The sequence below is a fragment of the Oncorhynchus masou genome, chromosome 29, assembly GCF_036934945.1.
Source record: "Oncorhynchus masou masou isolate Uvic2021 chromosome 29, UVic_Omas_1.1, whole genome shotgun sequence".
Classification (NCBI taxonomy): Eukaryota; Metazoa; Chordata; class Actinopteri; order Salmoniformes; family Salmonidae; genus Oncorhynchus; species Oncorhynchus masou.
Genome location: NC_088240.1, coordinates 38,533,351 through 38,554,829, shown reverse-complemented (window position 1 = coordinate 38,554,829; position 21,479 = coordinate 38,533,351). Strand labels below are relative to the sequence as shown.

Here is a 21,479-nt window from a genome sequence, read left to right as displayed (position 1 = left end):
ATAACAAATATTTAAAGAACGGCAGTAAAATAACAGTAGCGAGGCTATATACTGTACCGGTACAGAGTCCATGTGCAGGGGCACAGGTTAGTTGAGGTAATATGCACATGTATGTAGATTTAAAGCGACTATGCATAGATAATAAACAGAGAGTAGCAGCAGTGTAAAAGAGGGGGGCAATGCAAATAGTCTGGGTAGCCATTTGATAAGCTGTTCAGTAGTGTTATGGCTTGAGGGTAGAAGCTGTTAAGAAGCCTTTTGGACCTAGACTTGGCACTCCAGTACCGCTTGCCGTGCGGTAGCAGAGAGAACAGTCTATGACTAGGGTGGCTGGAGTCTTTGACAATTTTTAGTGCCTTTCTCTGACACCGCTTGGTATAGAGGTCCTGGATGGCAGGAAGCTTGGCCCCAGGGATGTACTGGGCCGTACGCACTACCCTCTGTAGTGCCTTGTGGTCGGAGGCCGAGCAGTTGCCATACCAGGTAGTGATACAACCTGTCAGAATGATCTTGATGGTGCAGCTATAGAGCATTTGAGGATCTGAGGACCCATTGCCAAATCTTTTCAGTCTCCTGAGGAGAATAGTCATTCCCTCTTCACGACTGTCTTGGTGTGTTTGGACCATGATATTTTGTTGGTGATGTGGACACCAAGGAACTTGAAGCTATCAACCTGTTCCACTACAGCCCCGTAGATGAGAATGGGGGCGTGCTCGGTACTCCTTTTCCTGTAGTCCACAATCATCTCTTTTCTCTTGATCACATTGAGGGAGATTTTGTTATCCTGGCACCACACGGCCAGGTTTCTGACCTCCTTCCTATAGGCTGTTGAGGTTCAGCGTGGCAGAAGTCCAGGATCCAATTGCAGAGGGAGGTGTTTCGTCCCAGAGTCCTTAGCTTAGTGATGAGCTTCGAGGGCAATATGGTGTTGAACGCTGAGCTGTAGTAAATGAATAGCATTCTCACATAGATGTTCCTTTTGTCCAGGTGGGAAAGGGCAGTGTGGAGTGCAATAGAGATTGCATCATCTGTGGATCTGTTGGGGCAGTAAGCAATTTGGAGCGGGTCTAGGTTTTCTGTGACAATGGTGTTGATGTGAGCCCAGACCAGCCTTTCAAAGCACTTTATGGCTACAGACATAACTGCTATGAGTTGGTAGTCATTTAGGCAGGTTACCTTAGTGTTCTTGGGCACAGGGACTATGGTGGTCTGCTTGAAACATGTTGGCATTGCAGACTCAGTCGGACCGGTTGAAAATGTCAGTGAAGACACTTGCCAGTTGGTCAGCGCACGCTCAGAGTACACATCCTGGTAATCCGTCTTGTGAAGGTTGACTGGTTTAAAGGTCTTACTCACATCGGCTACGGAGAGTGTGATCACACAGTCGTCCTGAACAGCAGATGCTTTCATGCATGTTTCAGTGTTGCTTGTCTCGAAGCGAGCATAAAAGTAATTTAGCTCGCCTGTTAGGCTTGTGTCACTGGGCAGGTCGCGGCTGTGCTTCCCTTTTAGTCTGTAATAGTTTGCAAGCCCTGCCACATCCAAAAAGCGTAGGAGCCAGAGTAGTACGATTCAATCTTAGTCTTGTATTGATGCTTTGCCTATTTGATGGTTTGTCGGGGGGCATAGCGGGATTTCTTATAAGCTTCTGGGTTAGAGTCCCGCTCCTTGAAAGCGGCAGCTCTACCCTTTACCTCAGTGAGGATTTTGCCTGTAATCCATGGCTTCTGGTTGGGTTATGTACGTACAGTCATTGTAGGGATTTCTTCAAATGCTACTTTCCATTTTCTTACTTCCAGGGCGATCAAGGTTTACCAGGAGAGCTTGGAGTTACAGGGGAAAGAGGTGTTGGTGAGCCAGGGCCAAAGGTAAGACAAATACTTTATCCACCCTCTTCCAAATTAGCCTGGTGATCACTCAGCAGCCAGTTGATTAGGTACACCGACTGAACATTAGAATGGGCAAAAACTTGTGACCTAAGCAACTTTGGCAATATCTAGACTTGACAGTTCATGCTGCTTTAATATTCTAATCATAAAGTTCTGATCATGGAATTCCGAGTGCATCATGCGTGTACACCTATGTTTAAATGTGTCTACCGTGTCCTCAGTGTCTTGATTCCCTTTTCCTGGTATTTATTCAAATGCCAGAATGCATTCTACAAACAGTGGAATAGGGAAAATATGAAAATAACACAACAAAAATTGATGCCAGTAGCTATCAACTGTAGCTAACAAGCCAGCTAACCTCTGTATCTAGCCAGCAAGCAAGAAAATGGGTTAGCATAACTCTAGCCAAATAAGAAATATTTTTTCTAAATATTAGATAGCAGACTAGAATGTATGAGTCAAGCAAACACGTTCCTCACACACTATGAATGTATTTCGTCCAACGTTGTAATGAAAAGGTCCCAAAACAGAAGTTTTCTGGAGACTTGTGGGAGGAGTGCGGAAGACCTCGCCCACTCTATCCGCTTTCTGTAGCCTGATTGCGTCCGCCTTTTAAATGCATTCTTTGAGCATAGTATGTTTGTCAGTGCGAGATTCGCCGGTTCCAGTATCTCAGAAACGGCCAGCCTCCTGGGCTTTTCACATGTGACAGTGTCTACGGTTTACTGTCAATGGTGTGACAAACAAAAAACATCCAGTCATTGGCAGTCCTGTGCGTGAAAACAGCTCGTTGATGAGAGGTCGAAGGAGAATGGCAAGAATCATACAAACTAAGAATCGGGCCACAAACAGGCAAATAATGGTGCAGTACAACAGTGGTGTGCAGAACGGCATTTCAGAACACACAACTCATCGGTCCTTGTCACGGATGGTCTATTGCGACCACAGCAGGTTCCACTCCAATCAGCTAAAAACATGAAGAAGCGACTCCAGTGAGCAGAAGTGGAAATACATTGCCTGGTCTGACCAATCCCAGTTCCTGTTGCGTCATGCTGTTGGCATAGTCAGGATTGACACTGGTCAGGATTCCGTGACCCCATCCTGACCAGTATCAACAGTATAGGATGGTGTGGGGAATGTTTTCCTGGCACACGTTATGTCCCTTGATACCAATTCAGGCTGTTCTGGAGGCAAAGGGAGTCCGACACCGTACCAGATGAGTGTACCTAATAAACTGACCACTGAGTATTTTAAAAAGCAATTTGTTTCTTTTTCAGGGTGAGCCTGGTGCATATGGCCTGGCTGGCTTACCTGGTCTTCCAGGAGAGGACGGGGCTCCAGGACAAAAGGTGTGTTATTTCACCTTTACACCACTTCTATAGATACAATATAGATCTATAGATACAGTATACCACAACAAAAGGGAATGTGCCAATGTGAAAAGGTTTGTTTCTGCCCCCTCTGCCAGGGTGAGTTTGGTATTGCTGGCCTCAGAGGTTCTGAGGGTGCAGCAGGGATCGGCATCCAGGGCGAGAAGGTAGGTTTCACATCCTTACCCTTCTGTCATACTAACCTGTAAGCACCAAGAGGGGGTCATGTAAATTCTCTGTGCTCCACCTCTCCCAGGGAGATCAGGGTCAGAGGGGCATCCGTGGATTACATGGACCTTCTGGCATGACCGGACCCTCAGGGGCAAAGGTGAGAATAACACAATAACATTGTCTGAGACGGAACACTGTCTGATCACTACAGGGCAGGTGTATTATTATTGTGACAACTGGGGTTTCATTCTGAGTTTGACAAATCTTCATTGTTCAACCAGTATAGTAATCTATTTTACAGATTGTATTTAGTAAACATATCTTAATTTTTTTTGTTTGAGTTCAACCAAAATACTCTAGATCTGGGCTGTCCAACCCTGTTCGTGGAGAGTTACCCTCCTGTAGGTTTTCAATCCAACCCCAGTTGAAACGCAGCTGATTCAGCTTATCAACTAGCTTACACTTACATGACAGTATCTCTTCGGGAACAGGGTTGGAGAGCCCTGCTCTAGATGATTACATAAATGGCCCGAACATCTTCACAGAAAGAGTGTATTTTCCACCATAATTTGCAAATAAATTCATTAAAAATCCTACAATGTGATTTTCTGGATTTTTTTTCTCATTTTATCTGTCTTAGTTGAAGTGTACCTATGATGAAAATTACAGGCCTCTCTCATCTTTTTAAGTGGGAGAACTTGCACAATTGGTGGCTGGCTAAATACATTTTTGCCCCACCCCATAAACTTGGATGTAGTTGAAGTGTACCTATGATGAAAATTACAGGCCTCTCTCATCTTTTTAATTGGGAGAACTTGCACAATTAGTGGCTGACTAAATACTTTTTTGCCCCACTGTAACTGTAAAAATGTTTTTCTAATGATCATTTAAAATTATAAACTTGGATTAGCTAACACAACATGCCATTGGGACACAGGAGTGATGGTTGCTGACAATGGGCCTCTGTATGCCTCTGTAGAGAATCCATTAAAAATCAGCCGTTTCCAGCTACAACAGTCATTTACAACATTAACAATGTTTACACTGTATATCTGATCAATTTGATGTCATCATTTGATGACTCCAAACTTTTGAATGGTAGTGTATATACACACGCATGTGGACCCCTTCAAATTAGTGGATTCGGCTATTTCAGCGATACCCATTCCTGACTAGTGTATAAAATTGAGCACACAGCCATGCTATCTCCATAGACAAATATTGGCAGTAGAATGGCCTTACTGAAGAGCTCAGCGACTTTCAATGTGGCACCGTCATTGGATGCCACCTTTCCAACAAGTCAGCTAGAGCTGCACCATTCAACTGTAAGTGCTGTTATTTTGAAGTGGAAACGTAGCAACAATGGCTATGCCGTGAAGTGGTAGGCCACACAATCTCACAGAATGAGACCGCCGAGTGTTGAAGCAAAGTAAAATTGTCTGTCCTCGGTTGCATCAGTCACTACCGAGTTCCAAACTGCCTCTGGAAGCAACGTCAGTACAAAAGCTGTTTGTCGGGAGCATCATGAAATGGGTTTCCGTGGCCGAGCAGACACAAAAGCCTAAGATCATCATGTGCGATGCAAGGCGTTGACTGGAGTGGTGTAAAGCTTGCCACCATTGGACTCTGGAACAGTGGAAACGTGTTCTCTGGAGTGATGAATTACGCTTCACCATCTGTCAGTCCAGCGGACGAATCTGGGTTTGGTGGATGCCAGGAAAAAGCTACCTGCCCCAATGCATAGTGCTAACTGTAAAGTTTGGTGGAGGAGGTTTAATGGTCTAGGGCTAGGCCCCTTAGTTCCAGTGAAGGAAAATCTTAACGCTACAGGATACAATGACATTCTAGACGATTCTGAGCTTGCTGGTATGTTGAGATCAGTGTGGAAGAACTTGACTGGCCTGCACAGAGCCCTGACCTCAACTCCATCAAACAGGCCTAACATCAGTCCCCGACCTCACTAATGCTCTCGTGGCTGAATGGAAGCAAGTCCCCGCAGCAATGTTCCGACATCTAGTGGAAAGACTTCCCAGAAGAGCGGAGGCTGTTCTAGCCGCAAATGGGGGGACCAACTCCATATTAATGCCCATAATTAAGATGTTCAACGAGCAGGTGTCCACATACGTTTGGTCATGTAGTGTATCTAGAGTTCAAGGGAAATGATTGCCCATTCTTCTTTCAGGGAGAGCCTGGCACACCGGGCCGACTGGGCATGTCAGGACTACCGGGACGGGCCATTGCAGGTCCTAAGGTAAGAAATACACATCTATTAACACCCTGTTTCTCTATGCTGTTCTTGTCAAGTAATGTACATAAGAAACACTGCTACACACAGGTCATTGCCATGCATCATCAGATCCTGGCTGAAAAACAGCATTTCCCTATCTCGCCCTCTGTCTCAGGGTGATCTAGGCCCTCCTGGTCCGTCTGGGCCTATTGGAGAGACAGGCTATGGGCTGCCTGGGCCGAAGGTAAGTGTTGCAGTTACCAATAAATAAATCACAAAAAAACTGTGGTGAAAGTAACCATGAGACATACAGGTGTAGGATCTTTGATCACCCTGTTCTTGCAGGAAATAATAACGATGTGTGCTTATATTTGTCCTTTTTCACACATGTACAAGTGTGTATTAATACGCATGTGTGAATTAGGCATGTGTTTTTTGCATATCCCAACTCTCCCTGAGACACCCTCTGAGAGTGGGGTCAGGGTCTGCCATTATCTACGGCGACCCTGAAGCTATTAGGGTTAAGTGCCTTGCTTAAGGGCACATCAACAGATTTTTCACCTTGTCGGCTTAGGGATTCAAATTGGCGACCTTTCAGTTCCTGGCCCAAGGCTATAACCGCTAAGCGACCTGCCGCCCAAATGAAAACTTGTAGTGTAATCAAGGTTTAAAAAGGTTTCTAAAGTTTGTAGTTTCTACTTAAAAATGTCAGACTTGATTTGCCATAACAAAAAAATGTAAATTAATCATAATCCACACAATAATTCACATTTCCTGTTGCTGCAGGATTATTTTCCTGCTGTTAGAAAAGTCTCAAATGAAGGTCCTACACCTGTATGATATGCTCATTGTTTGAATGATGTCTTACCAGGGCGACCGCGGTAATTCTGGTCCACCAGGTCAATTTGGGCCCAAAGGTGAAGGTTTCCCTGGACCAGTGGTGAGTCGTACCAACAAACCAACCTACAAACTCATGAATCTTCATGTCCTAATTGCAGATTGGTGCCGTTTAGTCAAACTCAGTCTCATGAAGTTTGGGTTGTCCCCTGTTTCTCGTTTAGGGTCCTCCAGGTCTTCCGGGTCTACAGGGAGAGCAGGGCCCTGAGGGCGTTGGCATCCCAGGACCTAAGGTACTTGTTATTTATCTGGCCCTAAATCCTCTATGCATGTCAATCTGCTACAACCTAGTGCATGGGAATATGACATGTGTATTGTTTGTGTTTGTAAATATGTCTGTCCCAGGGAGACATTGGCTTCAGAGGATTGCCAGGTTTGCCAGGCCCAATGGGAGAGGGTGTGCAAGGACCACCGGTATGAAACGAATATTAACCTCTGACACAAATAGAGATTCCTTATGTAGACAGAGGTCACAGTGAGTGTAATGAGTGACATACACTATATATACAAAAGTATGTGGACACCCCTTCAAATTTGTGGATTTGGTTATTTCAGCCACACCCGTTGCTGTCAGGTATACAAAATTGAGCAGAAATCCATGAGATCTCTATAGACATTGGCAGTAGAATGGCCTTACTGAAGAGCTCAATGACTTTCGACGTGGCACCGTCATAGGAAAGTCAGTTGGTCAAATTTCTGCCCTGCTAGAGCTGCCCTGGTCAACTGTAAGTGCTGTTATTGTGAAGTGGAAACGTCTAGGAGCAACAGCGTCTCAGCCGCGAAGTGGTAGGCCACACAAGCTCACAGAACGGGACCGGCGAGTGCTGAAGCAGGCAGCTCGTAAAAATTGTCTGTCCTCGGTTGCAACACTCACTACCGAGTTCCAAACTGCCTCTGGAAGCAGCATCAGCACAAGAACTGTTTGTCAGGAGCTTCATGAAATCTGTTTCCGTGGTCGAGCAGCCACACACAAGCCTAAGATCACCATGCGCAATGCCAAGCATCGACTTGAGTTGTGTAAAGCTCGCCGCCATTGGAGCAGTGTAAGCGTTCTCTGGAGTAATTAAAACATTTTCACCATCTGGCAGTCGGACGGACGAATCTGGGTTTGGCGGATGCTAGGAAAACGCAACCTGCCCGAATGCATGGTGCCAACTGTAAAGTTTGGTGAAGGAGGAATAATGGTATGGGGCTGTTTTTCATGATTGGGGCTAGGCCCTTTAGTTCCAGTGAAGGGAAATCTTAATGCTACAGTATACAATGACATTCTAGACGATTCTGTGCTTCCAACTTTGTGGTAACAGTTTGGGGAAGGCCCTTTCCTGTTTCAGCATGACAATGTCCCTGTGCACAAAGCGAGGTCCATACCGAGATCAGTGTGGAAGAACTTGGCTGGCCTGAAAAGAGCCCTGAGCTCTCCCCCATCGAACACCTTTGGGATGAATTAGGACCCCCGACTGCGCGCTAGGCCTAATTGCCCAACATCAGTGCCTAACTAATGCTCTTGTGACTGAATGGAAGCAAGTCCCTGCAGCAATGTTACAACATCTAGTGGAAAGCCTTCCCAGAAGAGTGCAGGCTGTTGTAGCCGCAAACGGGGAACACACTCAATATTAATGCCTATGATTTTGGAATGAGATGTTTGAAGAGTGTCCACATACTTTTGGTCATGTAGTGTACCTTATCACATATCAGTATTCCAGCTGTAATGGCAATGCCCAACTTAGTCAACTTCACTGATTCAAGTCTGTAGTATGTCTGTCCCCTCCTATAACACTAGCATCATTGGTTTCCAGGGTAACATTGGAAGGCCAGGACCTCTTGGTCCAACAGGGCCACCAGGAGAAGGTTTGCAAGGCCCTAAGGTATGTTAATTAACAAAGTACATTCCTGACCTATGACCTTCAGTGTGTTCTAGCACTTTTCCAGGTATCTGAACCTTTTTAAATGACCACCCTATGGGTCTTGTTTTGATTTATGGTTCATCTTTTGTTTTTAGGGTGGGCAGGGTTCTCAGGGTGTGACAGGGCCAAGGGGACCCTCAGGGGAAGGATTCCCAGGAGCTAAGGTAAGATGTGTGCTTAACCTCTTGGAACTCATCTACTGATGGATGCAGTGACCTTGTCTCTAACAGCAGTCCTCCTGCCTCTTCACTCCAGGGCGACCGTGGCTTGCAGGGGGAGAGAGGAAATAAGGGCGGAAAGGGAGATCTGGGAGATCATGGGGTTCATGGAGAGTCTGTGAGTCATGTCATATTTTACAACATTTCAAGGTCATGGTATATGATCAATCCATGAATTTAAATGTTTTCTTGTGTCTCAGGGGAGACCAGGAATAAAAGGTGAAGCCGGCCTTACAGTAAGTTCACAAACTTTGCATACTACATCATTGATGCTGTGATATAGAAGAGATATATAATAAATGAATGTAACTCACACTCCTGTCACTTCCAGAGAGAAGACATCATTAAATTGATCAAGGAAATCTGTGGTAAGACTGTTTAACCGTGATAGTAACAAGTCCAAGATAAAACATGAAGCATAGATGAAATCATGTCAGTAGCTATTCAGCATCTCTCTCATGCTTTCAGGATGTGGAGTGAAGTGCAAGGAGATGCCAATGGAACTTGTATTCGTCATTGACAGCTCAGAGAGTGTTGGTCCGGAAAACTTTGAAATTATCAAGGACTTTGTCACAGCGTTGGTAGACCGTACCACTGTTGGACGTAACACCACCAGAATTGGACTGGTCCTGTACAGTCTGGATGTCAAACTGGAGTTCAACCTGGCACGCTACATGACCAAGCAGGATGTTAAGGAGGCCATCAGGAAAATGCCCTACATGGGTGAGGGCACCTACACTGGCACTGCCATCCGGAAGGCTACCCAAGAAGCCTTCTACAGTGCCCGTACTGGAGTCAGGAAGGTGGCCATTGTCATCACAGATGGAAAGACAGACAAACGAGAGCCTGTGAAGCTTGACATTGCTGTGAGGGAGGCCCATGCTGCCAACATTGAGATGTATGCCCTGGGGATTGTTAACACCTCAGATACAACCCAGGCCGAGTTCCTCCGTGAGCTCAATCTGATCGCCTCGGACCCTGACAATGAACATATGTACCTCATCGACGACTTCAACACTCTACCAGGTGACTAACACGCTCATACGTCTCACCTAGCTGTCTTAAGATGAATGCACTAATTGTAAGTTGCTCTGGATGAGAGTGTCTGCTAAATGACCGAAAAAAATACATGGAAAATGTGCATAGTATCACACATTACTATACATCGGCTTTGTAATATGTAATCACAACTGACTTAGAGATATCATACACTTTAACGGAGGTTGTCATTTTTCTTCTTCTGTCATTCAGCTCTGGAGTCAAAACTTGTTAGCCAGTTCTGTGAGGATGAGAATGGAGCCCTTGTGATGAATCGCATCGCTAATGGCTTTGGAACCAATGTGAACAATGGCTATGGGAACCACAGATATGTACCGGAAGCCTATGGGAATAACGTCCATGGGAATAACGGCTATGTGGACAACAGCTTTGGAAACACCTATCATGAGGATCCTATCCTAAATCCTAGCAGACGTACCAGTTCCCAGAGTTACATCAGAGGCCGTGGAGATACCTTTGCCCTGCCCCTCAACGCTGGACCACTCCCATTGCAGGTCCATGTAATCCTTTACAGGACAGATTTATATCATAAAAAGTAACTCTCCTTGGGTTTTTATAGAGGAGCAGTTGAATGATTGCTTTGTAATAGTCATAGTCCTTGCTCTGTTCGTCAATTAATTCCATTTTAGCAGTAAAGACATTGAGTTATTGTCTAACTAATCTCTGTGTGTGTGTGTGTGTATTCATCCAGGTGGAGGATGATGAGGAGGGTGAAGATTTAGACATAAGGACCCATGTGCGAGGAGGTATTGTGGCTGTAGTTAACAAGACAGTATCCATCCTCCCTGCAAGGGAAACCTCTCACTCCAACACAACTGTTTCATCATCATCATCAGGATCAGCAGCATCATCATCCTCCGGAACATTGGGTTCAGCTTCATCCACCAGCTCAGGCCAATTTCGGCCGGTATCAATTCCTAATAACATTTTCCCCCAAGGTTAGGACCTCACTGCAACATGTTCACAACTAGATCAAAAGTCACATCATCTCTAAATACTGTATGAATTAGATAAAGAAACTGAGTCATTTCTGTCTGACATTCATTTATGTCTTAACTTTTCGAATGCACTGAATGTCATTCTTCTCCTTCTATGTCGTTCTGTCAGAGTCTGTCCAGCTTGATTCCCGCTGTAAGCTGAGTTTGGACCAAGGCACCTGTCGGGAGTATAAAATCCGGTGGTATTATGATAAACAGGCCAATTCATGTGCACAGTTCTGGTATGGAGGCTGTGAAGGAAATGCCAACCGCTTTGAGACCGAGGATGAATGCAAGAAGATCTGTGTTCTATCTAGGACAGGTATGTCCCACAGCTTGTGGTGATCTTAAGCCACTGTGCTGTATTTTCTGGCATTCTTTTTGACATGCTCTTCCCTCTATTTTCCACAGCTGGTTAAAACAGGCAGATGATCAATCAACTCATCTGTACAATATTCCATGGAAACCAACCAAAGTAGAGGAGACAATTTTAATATTTAACATGTCATAGTCTACTACTGATATCTAAATATATTTTAAAACAGGCATTTATCATTAGTGAAAAACTCCACTTTGCATCTCTCTCTGGGGGAAAAAACCCCCAATTTGCATCTCTCTCTCGTTCTCTCTCTCTCATGCAAAGAATGAGGGACAGACCACTTCAAGATTTCATGAAGTTGCCTTAATTTTCAGATTTTTTTACTATCTGAGCAACGCCTTCCTTAGTGAACAAGTCTTTATGATGACTTTATTTGAGGAAGTCTGAATTTGAAGAAAATATAAGGGTGCTATGGTATTTTACTACATTAGAAAAGTGGTCCTACCTTACTCTCGTTATTTTGCAGAATTAACAAATCCATTCAATGCCTCAATGTTACTCAACATTACCTTCGGACTTAGGCTGTTCTGAACAGAGAGGATAGGTTCAAACCCAGATTTTGACATTTCAGTTTTACATGAGAAAACATCACACAATGTAAATTCTCAAACCGCTGAGCCAAGCACATTATGCTGTTCTACACTGAATATTGTCTTTTATTATCGGAATAGAGAACTATAGAATACATCATTTTTGTAGTATATGTTTTGAATTTAAAAAATGAATTAAGCAAACTAAATTAAGTAGGTGTGGTCATTATTTTTATTGTTTGTTTAATGATATTAATTATTCCATTTTGGTGATATAGGCCAGGTGGCAGGACTACAAGTGACAGTATGCAATTTACTAAGCATTATTCTTCCAAAATGTTTTGGAAAATGTGATGATTGGAAATTGCACATCACTGTTGATGAAAAAAGCTCATTTGAAATAAATTACCACATTTTGTGTTGTTGATTGGCTTGATGATTGATGATTTTTGTACTTGTTTTTATTAATAAAACGTTGAATGTGGTGTATGTTACTTTATTACTTCACTGTCAGATGAACAGGTGAAGTTGCCAAATTAACATACTACAATGAAGTCCACCTGATGATACTGCATTTGCAGTGCTGATGACACACAATGACCTAGAAAAGCATTATAAGGAGAACACGTGCTTGCTATCTACCCAGAATAAACGCAGTTTCCTTTTCTATATTGTACTATTACTTTCAGCTTTATAACGGAACCATGGTAACGATTAACACTCTGTACGCAGGCACACTTCAAACGGCAAGACAGCTCATTTGCATATCCCATTGACCTTCAACCTCGAGTGATTCTGATTAGCTGTTAAACACAAGGGAGTTACGGACTATGATTAAATGTGTATAGCTCCATATACTACAGTAACAACGTTAATGTAGTTAGCGATTGCCACAAAATTCCTTACCTAAAACTTATATTAACTTGCCTTGACACATTATACACTACTCGTCATGTGTCAAGACAGTACACTCATACTGTAGTAGCCAAATTCCTCAACTTCACGACGAGGATTTCATCCACGGAATTGTGCGCAGATTTAGTACAGTACAGTTTTTTAAAATGAACTTCCGACTCCGAGTCGCTAACCTTATGCAGTCAATACTTTAAAAAATGTAAAGGCCTTGATACACTGGACATTTTGAGAGGCAATGTTGTCAGCAATGGTTGCTACAACCATTTTACATTGAAAATAAACACATTCTTATAATCTGGGGAATCTTAATCGGCAGCTCCATCTTCCGTGCGTTCGTAAATTCACTCTGCCTTGACACATGGCGAGTAGTGTAATGAGTCAAGGCTGTACTTGCTTGTTTCGTCACATAAACTGAAATCAGCCGAACTATTCAATTTTTAACAACCAGGAAATGGCGGAGAGATTTCTGCATCGTGCATCTAAGACAAAACTGTACTTCGGCCACTCAGGAACATTCACTGTCTTTGTTTGCCATACATTCCAGTACAGATGTGGCAGTCAACAGGCAACAATAAGCTATAGGAGATGAGTAAATAAATGGGTGAATTGAGTTAAATTAATATATGCTGCATATTAAATCTAAATCATATGTCCATGTGCTCATTGCTCGAGTGTCTCACCCCACTCCTTTGCCAGCAATTGCTTGACAATATTGCCTATTCTTCCTGTGAATTTCCGTCTATGCTTTTGGCGTGTTGATGCCATTCTCAGTTCGGAATGTGCATTCCACATCAGGGCTGCCAACTTTTGAAAAAAGCTTGGTGTGAGATTTGCTATGTGAATTTTATTGCCCCCTGGCACAAACCCTAGACAGGGAACTGCCCCCCCCCCCCCCCCTCCCAGGAAGATTTTACTGTTTTAAAGCTAATTTCCTGCAATTCTTCATATTTTAACATGGCTTAGGCCTATGACCAGTGTAAAGAAGGAGGTGCATTCAGGATGCTTTGAATATTAAATGAAAACTCAAAATTTGACAGCTTTATCACTTTCAGATTTTGGGGGGATGAAATGTAAAGTATGCTAATATTTTTGTAAACATATTTTTTAGGAAGTATGACATTTTATTCACACAGAAATGAAATGAGATAGGGAGACAGGCAAATGCTAGAAACAGTGGGAAGGTTGGAAGCAGGGATTGATCTCTGTTCTCAGGTGGAAAGTTGTATGTGACACATGCGGGGGAGTGTCACCACTACATCAAATTGTAATATTATTGGTTGATGGCAGTCTGAAACCAAATCATAGACTGCAGTCTGCTTGTCCATAAATTGCTTTCAAGGTAAGGACACAAACATTTTCTATTTTGTAATTTGGGTGAACTATCTCTTTAAAATAGAGCTGGAAGAAAATCCTGCTAGTTCTCCAGGAGGGTAGGCCACCCCTGACCTATGCTTCCCAAGTTCTGGGTGTTTGAAAATGTTCTCGTTATAACAATTAATTTCTCAAAATCACCCACATTTCAAGAAAAATCGAAAGAATATCAATATTCAAGGGGTTTATGTCTACTCGTTGAATACGCTTGCCATCATCGTACTCTACACAGACAAAATATGATGTGTTTATGAGTTGTGTGTCCCTCTACTAAATACTAAAATGCCAACAATTATATTTGATTCCTGGAGCATTTAATAACCAAAGATTATTTGTATGACTTATTCAAAACTGTCTGTGAATGGCTGCAAAAATACATAGCCTATCAATCAAATGTATTTATAAAGCCCTTCTTCCATCAGCTAATGTCACAAAGTGCTGTACAGAAACCCAGCCTGAAACCCCAAACAGCAAGCAATGCAGGTGTAGAAGCACGGTGGCTAGGAAAAACTCCCTAGAAAGGCCAGAGCCTAGGAAGAAACAGGCTATGAGGGGTGGCCAGTCCTCTTCTCTCTGTGCCGGGTGGAGATTATAACAGAACATGACCAAGATGTTCAAATGTTCATAGATAACCAGCAGGGTCACTATCTAATTTCAAATTGGGAAAAAGTAGAATAATATAATAAGTTTGGGGAATAATAGTTTTGTTCTTGCTGACAAGCACAGTAATTACCATATATTTTAGCCCATTGTTAAGAATGAGAATTGTTCCACTGATCAGACTAAATAAATAGCCTATCAAATCTCCTGAATATGACATGACATAAATCTGCCCCTACACTCAACCCAAATCATTTTCTACTTATTGTCCCTCCTCTAGAATCAAATTACACTTTTGGGTTCACAATCTGTTTGACAAAATTATTTTTCATAGTTACAAATCACGTCACCCTTCCAAACTTCCCTGCTAAAACTTACTCTAGTGCAGGTCTGTCTGTCTTCTGCCTTTTCGTTGTCACAGGCTAAATGCCAATCACCAAACGAGGGGCAAGTGTGGATTATATCGACTTTAGTACATGCTGTAAAAAGGTTGCATTCTGCAATGGGTACAGCAACCTAATTTTGTTGAAAACATTGTAGATAAAACAGGTCTACAGTGCTGATCTTTTTACAGTTTTAGAAACTTGGCGGAGAACGTCTCTCTCCATTCAGCTCCACTCTAATCTTGATGGGCGTTTCTTTAAAACATGCATCCAATCCCCTTGATCCTTTACATAACTAGACCAATCATATGCTTCAAATGTGCCACGGTTCACAGTGCTGTGTGGTAAGACAGGACAATGATAGATGTTCTGCTCCTGATGTTAAATTGCAGGCGCAGATGCTCCGATTTCAAAACGACTTGGAGCACAGTTGAATAGTTAACGCGCTGACTAATTAGAAAAATAAAAACAGTACTTTTCAATGCGTGAGATATAAGGTCAAATGCGTGTGTCTCACCGCCATTGCATGAGAGTTGGCAGCTCTGCCACATTGTGACAAAACTAAAGTGAAAAGGGAATAGGAAAATGTTACATTACACCACCCATAACCCTGCAACCATAATACCAAAACACCCCCCTTATCCCACTACTTTGCCCTAACCGTTCCTACACCTGGCCACCGGCCTGGGAGTATGGCACTCCTTCCTTCAACACCTGTAACTCTTCTGCAGTAAAATCTTTCTCTCCCAATAACTTTTCTGCTGCTGCAACTACTACTATTAGCTTCTGTGACTTCCTTTCCATCTTTGCTGTACAGGTCATTACCATAGCAATGAACACCAAGCAACCAACCTTGCTAAAAGACAAACTGTTCGGGTCCGCGTCAGTTAATATAAGGCCCTCCCCCGCCCTCCTTTCGGAAAAGCTGATCACGACACCCTTTTATTGCTTCCTGCCAATAGAAAAAAACTAAAACAGGAAGCTCCTGGCTCAGGTCTGTTCAACACTGGTCCGACCAATCTGATTCCACGCTTCAAGACTGCTTCGATCAAGTGGACTGGGATATGTTCCGCATTTGCGTCAAACAACAACATTGACGAATACGCTGATTCGGTGAGCGAGTTTATTAGCAAGTGCATCGGTGATGTCGTACCCACAGCAACTATTAAAACATTCCCAAACCAGAAACCGTTGATTGATGGCAGCATTCGCACATAACTGAAAGCGCGAACCACTGCTTTTAATTAGGGCAAGGTGACCGGAAACATGACCGAATACAAACAGCGTAGCTATTCCCTCCGCAAGGCAATCAAACAAGCTAAGCGTCAGTATAGAGACAAAGTAGAGCCGCAATTCAACGGCTCAAACACAAGAGGTATGTGGCAGGGTCTACAGTCAATCACGGATTACAAAAAGAAAACCAGCCCCGTCGCGGACCAGGATGTCTTGCTCCCAGACAGACTAAACAACTTCTTTGCTCGCTGTGAGGACAATACAGTGCCACTGACACGGCCCGCTACCAAAACCTGCGGACTATCCTTCACTGCAGCCGACGTGAAAAAACATTTAAACGTGTTAACCCTCGCAAGGTTGATCATCTCCTCTCATGATCCCTCACCACTGGCCCATTATCCTCTACTTCCTCACTGCCTCAGCTTAAGACACTTTCTGCACTGCTCGACCCTGGCAACCTCATCTTGTCTCAGTCACACAGGACATTTCTGATCCCCAGCAACATAGGCTCCCTCACATTTGAAACACTACTTTTTCCTCCAAATCTACACACTTCTTTGTCTCCTGCCCTCCTGCACACCTCTGCATCTTACACACTGCTGCTACATGACCATAACCTTGGCACCTGAAACATCATAGCGGATTTGGAACAGACACTCTCACAGGATAATTCATATATCCTAGCATGACTTTATCAGGCAAACACTCAATATCAAAAGGATAAACTGGGTCTCCGTAGTCTTGCGCTCAAATCAAATTGTATTAGTCACATGAGCCCAACACAACAGGTGCAGACCTTACAGTAGTGAAATGCCTACTTACAAGTCCTAAACCAACAATACAGTTTAAAAAATATGAATAAGAAATAAAAGGAACAAGTCATTAAAGCGGGAGCAGACGTGACAGTACCGGTACAGAGTCAATGTGCGGGGGCACCGGTTAGTCGAGGTAATTGAGGTAATATGTACATGTAGGTAGAGTTATTAAAGTGACTATGCATAGATAATAACAGAGAGAAGCAACAATGTTAAAGGGGGGATGGACAATGCAAATAGTCTGGGTTTCCATTTGATTAGGTGTTCAGGAGTCTTATGGCTTGGTGGTAGAAGCTGTTAAGAAGCCTCTTGGACCTAGACTTGGCGCTCCAGTACCACTTGCCGTGCGGTAGCAGAGAGAACAGTCTATGACCAGGGTGGTTGGAGTCTTTGACAATTTTTACGGCCTTCCTCTGACACCGCCTGGTATAGAGGTCCTGCATGGCAGGAAGCTTGGCCCCAGTGATGTACTGGGCTGTACGCACTACCCTCTGTAGTGCCTTGTGGTCGGAGGCCGAGCAGTTGCCATACCAGGCAGTGATGCAACCTGTCAGGATGCTCTCAATGGTGCAGCTGTAGAACCTTTTGAGGATCTGAGGACCCATGACAAATCTATTCAGTCTCCTGAGGGAGAATAGGTTTGTCGTTCCCTCTTCACGACTGTCTTGGTGTGCTTGGACCATTTTCCTTTGGTGATGTGGACCCCAAGGAACTTGAAGCTCTCAACCTGTTCCACTACAGCCCCCTCGATGAAAATGGGGGCGTGCTTGGTCCTCCTTTTCCTGCAGTCCACAATCATCTCCTTTGTCTTGATCAAGTTGAGGGAGAGGTTGTTGTCCTGGCAGCACTTGACCAGGTCTCTGACCTCCTCCCTATAGGATGTCTCATCGTTGTCGGTGATCAGGCCTACTACTGTTGTTTCATCTGCAAACTTTATGATGGTGTTTGAGTCATGCCTGGCCGTGCAGTCATGAGTGAACAGGGAGTACAGGAGGGGACTGAGCACGCACCCCTAAGGGGCGCCTGTGTTGAGGTTCGGCGTGGCGGATGTGTTGTTACCTACCTACCCGCTCGCCAACAGGTCTGCGTCTCACCAAACGGCGTAGTTTAAGAATATTTTGGGTAGTGCTAAAAATAATGACTTTATATCTGAAGTGCTACATCTTTATGTACCTTCACCATTGAATCGCAATGAAACAGCAATGTAGGTTTCTCACTTACGGGTGGCACAAATTGGGATATGGGGGAGGGGAATGGGCAGGGCATATGCTAAATGAATACTGTAGTAAAAACAACTGTTTTTGCAGACATTACCATAGTATTTACTATAGTATACTTCAACATTATATAATAAGTACTACACATGATTGAGGGATACTATAGTGTGTAGTATAGTATTATACAGTATTATATAGTAAGTACTGTAGTATTTTTTAAATCTGGGTTGACATCAATGTAGCAATTGAGGCCGCAAAGGTAAACAGCCGGACTAGGTGGGACTTGAACCAGCGAACGTGTGGTTATGGGCCCACCTCTGCACTAATATAGAGAACTTACTCCTTTTTATTATTTTAATTTAACTAGGCAAGTCAGTTAAGAACAAATTCTTATTTACAGTGATGGCCTACTCCGGCCAAACCCGGACGACGCTGGGCCAATTGTGCACCGCCCTATGCGGCTCCCAATCACGGCCCAGTTGTGATACAGGATCAAACCCAGATCTGTAGTGACACCTCTAACACTGTGATGCAGTGCCTTAGACCGCTGCGCCACTCAGGATCCCTTACCTGCAGGGAGGCTCCTGGTAACAAATCTGAGGATCATCGGTCATTCTTTGGCTCTGCCAAGAGTCAATTTGTGTGTGTACACCTAGACATAGCTACCTACATACATCTATTTCTCTTTCCTTGACATGGCTTGAGAGGAATCCACTCTGCAAAGGGATAACCTTATTATTCTCATCTCAATGAATACTGCCCTCTTTTGGATTTTCATGGTACCACAGTGGAACACAAAGATAATCATTAGTAATAGCAAGTATTGTTTCCCCAATTAAAAAAAAAAATCAAACAACATGGAGGGCCATTGATGTTCTTTGTGTTTCATTGCAGTTGGATACTCCTCCATCATTGACATCACAATAAGGACAGCTAACTCTGTAAGTATATTGGTCTGTCTACTATATAGGTAAACAGATGTCACCACCATTATGAAGAATTTTAATTTTCAGAAATTGAGAGGCCAGACTGAAGCACTGTATATAGTCTAACAATAGACTGAGTCCATTTTCACCCATGTGGATCCAGGGAGTCCAAGACTATTTACATCGGTCATTTCTGTTCACAGATATTTATACCTAAAAAACGAGAAATTAAACTTGTGAAAGTTGTGACACTTTTCCAGATTATGTCATTATATATGATTCAGTCAAGTTACTGCTGAGTTTAATTGAATGTCTTGTCAACTAATTGTCCATATCCCTCTGCTCTAAAATGTACCGTGCCCTGAAGCTGGGAGGAGCTCTCATTCAAAATAAACAACAGAGGCTTTTGCCTCGAGAAGAAGTGTATGACAAAATCAACGGGGTGTGGAATTTATCCAGTGACCAGGTACAAATCAATTACTCTAGCTAGTTAATCCTACAGGAAGTATTTTGAAGTAAAAAAAGTGTTTCATGCCTTTACAAGGAAACTAACTGTCCTGAATTGTATCTTGTAGGGTAATCTGGGGACCTTATCAACGAGAGCTTCAACGTCAGCATTCCCTACCTTCAAATTGTACGTGTCATAAACAAATGAACTAATCGAAAAACCAGCTGGCATGTCCAGCCTAACAAATGACCTTTTGAGGTATTGAAAGTGATCAACTATTTTCCTTATTGTCACCTCTCTTCTTTGTAGCTTTCCATCAGAATAAGAGACTCAAAGTGTGGCCTAGCTTTAGTGATGCAAAGCTCTCAGCAAGTAATTGGAATCATTTCAAATGTAACCGGTAGCATTTTACTTACTGTGTACTGTGAATTACATGTAGAACTATTAGTTTAAAAGCATATATAGTATATCTATGTAGTATCAGCTTTAAAAGATGACAGAAAATACAGAGAAAATAACTTGGCTTTTGCATGCCATTTACTGTTGTGGCATACTCCTGAGTACATCTTTTTTTATTTGTTTGGAGACTGGAGGATATGTGCTTTGATTTAAGATCGACCCAATGGTAAAAGCTTCAAGATGCAGTTAAAGAGATCACCTCACTCCATCTTTGGAGTGGACTATGAGAAGGAGGAAAAAGGTCATTCTATATTATATTGTACCACACTTTTTCTTATCACAAAAACAGTTCAATGCGTTATGGATTTGCCATGTTTTAACAAGACATTGAATTATGAATTTGTGTGGCGTGATTCTCCTTCAACTTTTTTCTCTCTCCCAACAATAATTCCAGCCTCAGCCACTGGGGGAGCTGACGGTGAACCAGACCCCCGATGATGTGGAAATTGAGCCGAATGAGCAGACTGATGCTTTCACTGTGTGTGCTTAGACTGTCATCCCTCCTCTGGGAATCCGTTATTTGTTTTCACACTCTGAAAATAGCAGGTTGCTATGTCATGTTACACAACATACCGCAAACATGGTTTTATGTTGCCTAGTGCCTATCGTGTTTATACAGACTGAGGTGTACTTTGTCAAACGGTTTGAACACATAACCTCCTATTAAGGCCATTGTCATAACTGATTTCTATTGTTTGCTTCTAAGGCTTACTTTTCTGATGGTAATAAGCAACAAGACAAGGAACCTATGTTTTCCGATGAGCTGGGAATTGCAGTTGGGAAGTTGAAGGAGGGGTTCACACTTCAAGGACTGTGGGAAGTTATGGGCTGAAGCATGAACGTTGATAGGCGAGTTAGGTGAACATAGTTCCTCAAATCCGTCCTTCCTTTTAAATGACACAATTGACACACTACAGTTTAAGTTTGAGTTAGAGTTGTATTTTTTTTTTACAGGGACAGTGCACATTAATCAACGTTTCTTTAAAAGTGTTGGTTTTAGCCAGACTGTTGTTTATAAGCGTTTGTAAAAGTACAAAATATTTGTATATTTACTCATAGGTTTGATGTATATAATAAAGACGTAGACCTGATGCATGTATGGGCAACATGTAAGAAAAATAGTGTGCCATAAATAAATAAATTCTACATAAGTGTAGTGTTTGTGTACATTTTTATTTGTTCAATTAAACAGAAATTGTAAATGAAAATAGTTGAATTGTGTTGTTGTTGAGATGTAATAATTCAACTATTTAAGTAAAGTAGGCAATTGTCTGACCTTTCTTAGTTTTCAGAATGTCTTAACTGGGTTTTTGAAATGAGTTGAAGACATAATCCAGTGGCATGTGGGGAAAACTGAGTCATTTGTTTTTTGGACAATGATCGAAAGGCTATTAACAAACGTGCCAGAGGAGCTCAAGTATTTTACAAATGGTTCATGAGGACAGACTGTTGTATCTGCAGCTGCTCATTGACCCTGCCTATGAGGAAGGT

The 21,479-nt window shown here is 42.9% G+C and overlaps 1 protein-coding gene and 1 pseudogene across 1 annotated transcript in view; both read left to right on the top strand.

Annotated features, from left to right (window-relative positions):
• The window catches only part of LOC135519577 (collagen alpha-1(XXVIII) chain-like), a 38,659-nt gene extending 26,554 nt beyond the window's left edge, over positions 1-12,105 (top strand). Inside the window, exons 18-36 of the mRNA XM_064944812.1 lie at positions 1,800-1,868; positions 3,167-3,238; positions 3,358-3,426; positions 3,516-3,587; positions 5,613-5,681; positions 5,833-5,901; positions 6,529-6,597; positions 6,719-6,787; positions 6,900-6,968; positions 8,351-8,419; positions 8,554-8,622; positions 8,714-8,794; positions 8,877-8,912; positions 9,008-9,044; positions 9,145-9,702; positions 9,928-10,229; positions 10,427-10,673; positions 10,843-11,034; positions 11,124-12,105. Of these exons, the coding sequence (XP_064800884.1) occupies positions 1,800-1,868; positions 3,167-3,238; positions 3,358-3,426; positions 3,516-3,587; positions 5,613-5,681; positions 5,833-5,901; positions 6,529-6,597; positions 6,719-6,787; positions 6,900-6,968; positions 8,351-8,419; positions 8,554-8,622; positions 8,714-8,794; positions 8,877-8,912; positions 9,008-9,044; positions 9,145-9,702; positions 9,928-10,229; positions 10,427-10,673; positions 10,843-11,034; positions 11,124-11,131 (2,226 nt within the window). The 3' untranslated portion in view covers positions 11,132-12,105. The remainder of the gene's footprint in view (positions 1-1,799; positions 1,869-3,166; positions 3,239-3,357; positions 3,427-3,515; positions 3,588-5,612; positions 5,682-5,832; positions 5,902-6,528; positions 6,598-6,718; positions 6,788-6,899; positions 6,969-8,350; positions 8,420-8,553; positions 8,623-8,713; positions 8,795-8,876; positions 8,913-9,007; positions 9,045-9,144; positions 9,703-9,927; positions 10,230-10,426; positions 10,674-10,842; positions 11,035-11,123) is intronic.
• Positions 12,106-17,085: 4,980 nt separating this feature from the next.
• On the top strand, positions 17,086-20,820 carry LOC135519591 (Bardet-Biedl syndrome 5 protein homolog; annotated as a pseudogene).
• The last annotated feature ends 659 nt before the right edge of the window (positions 20,821-21,479 follow it).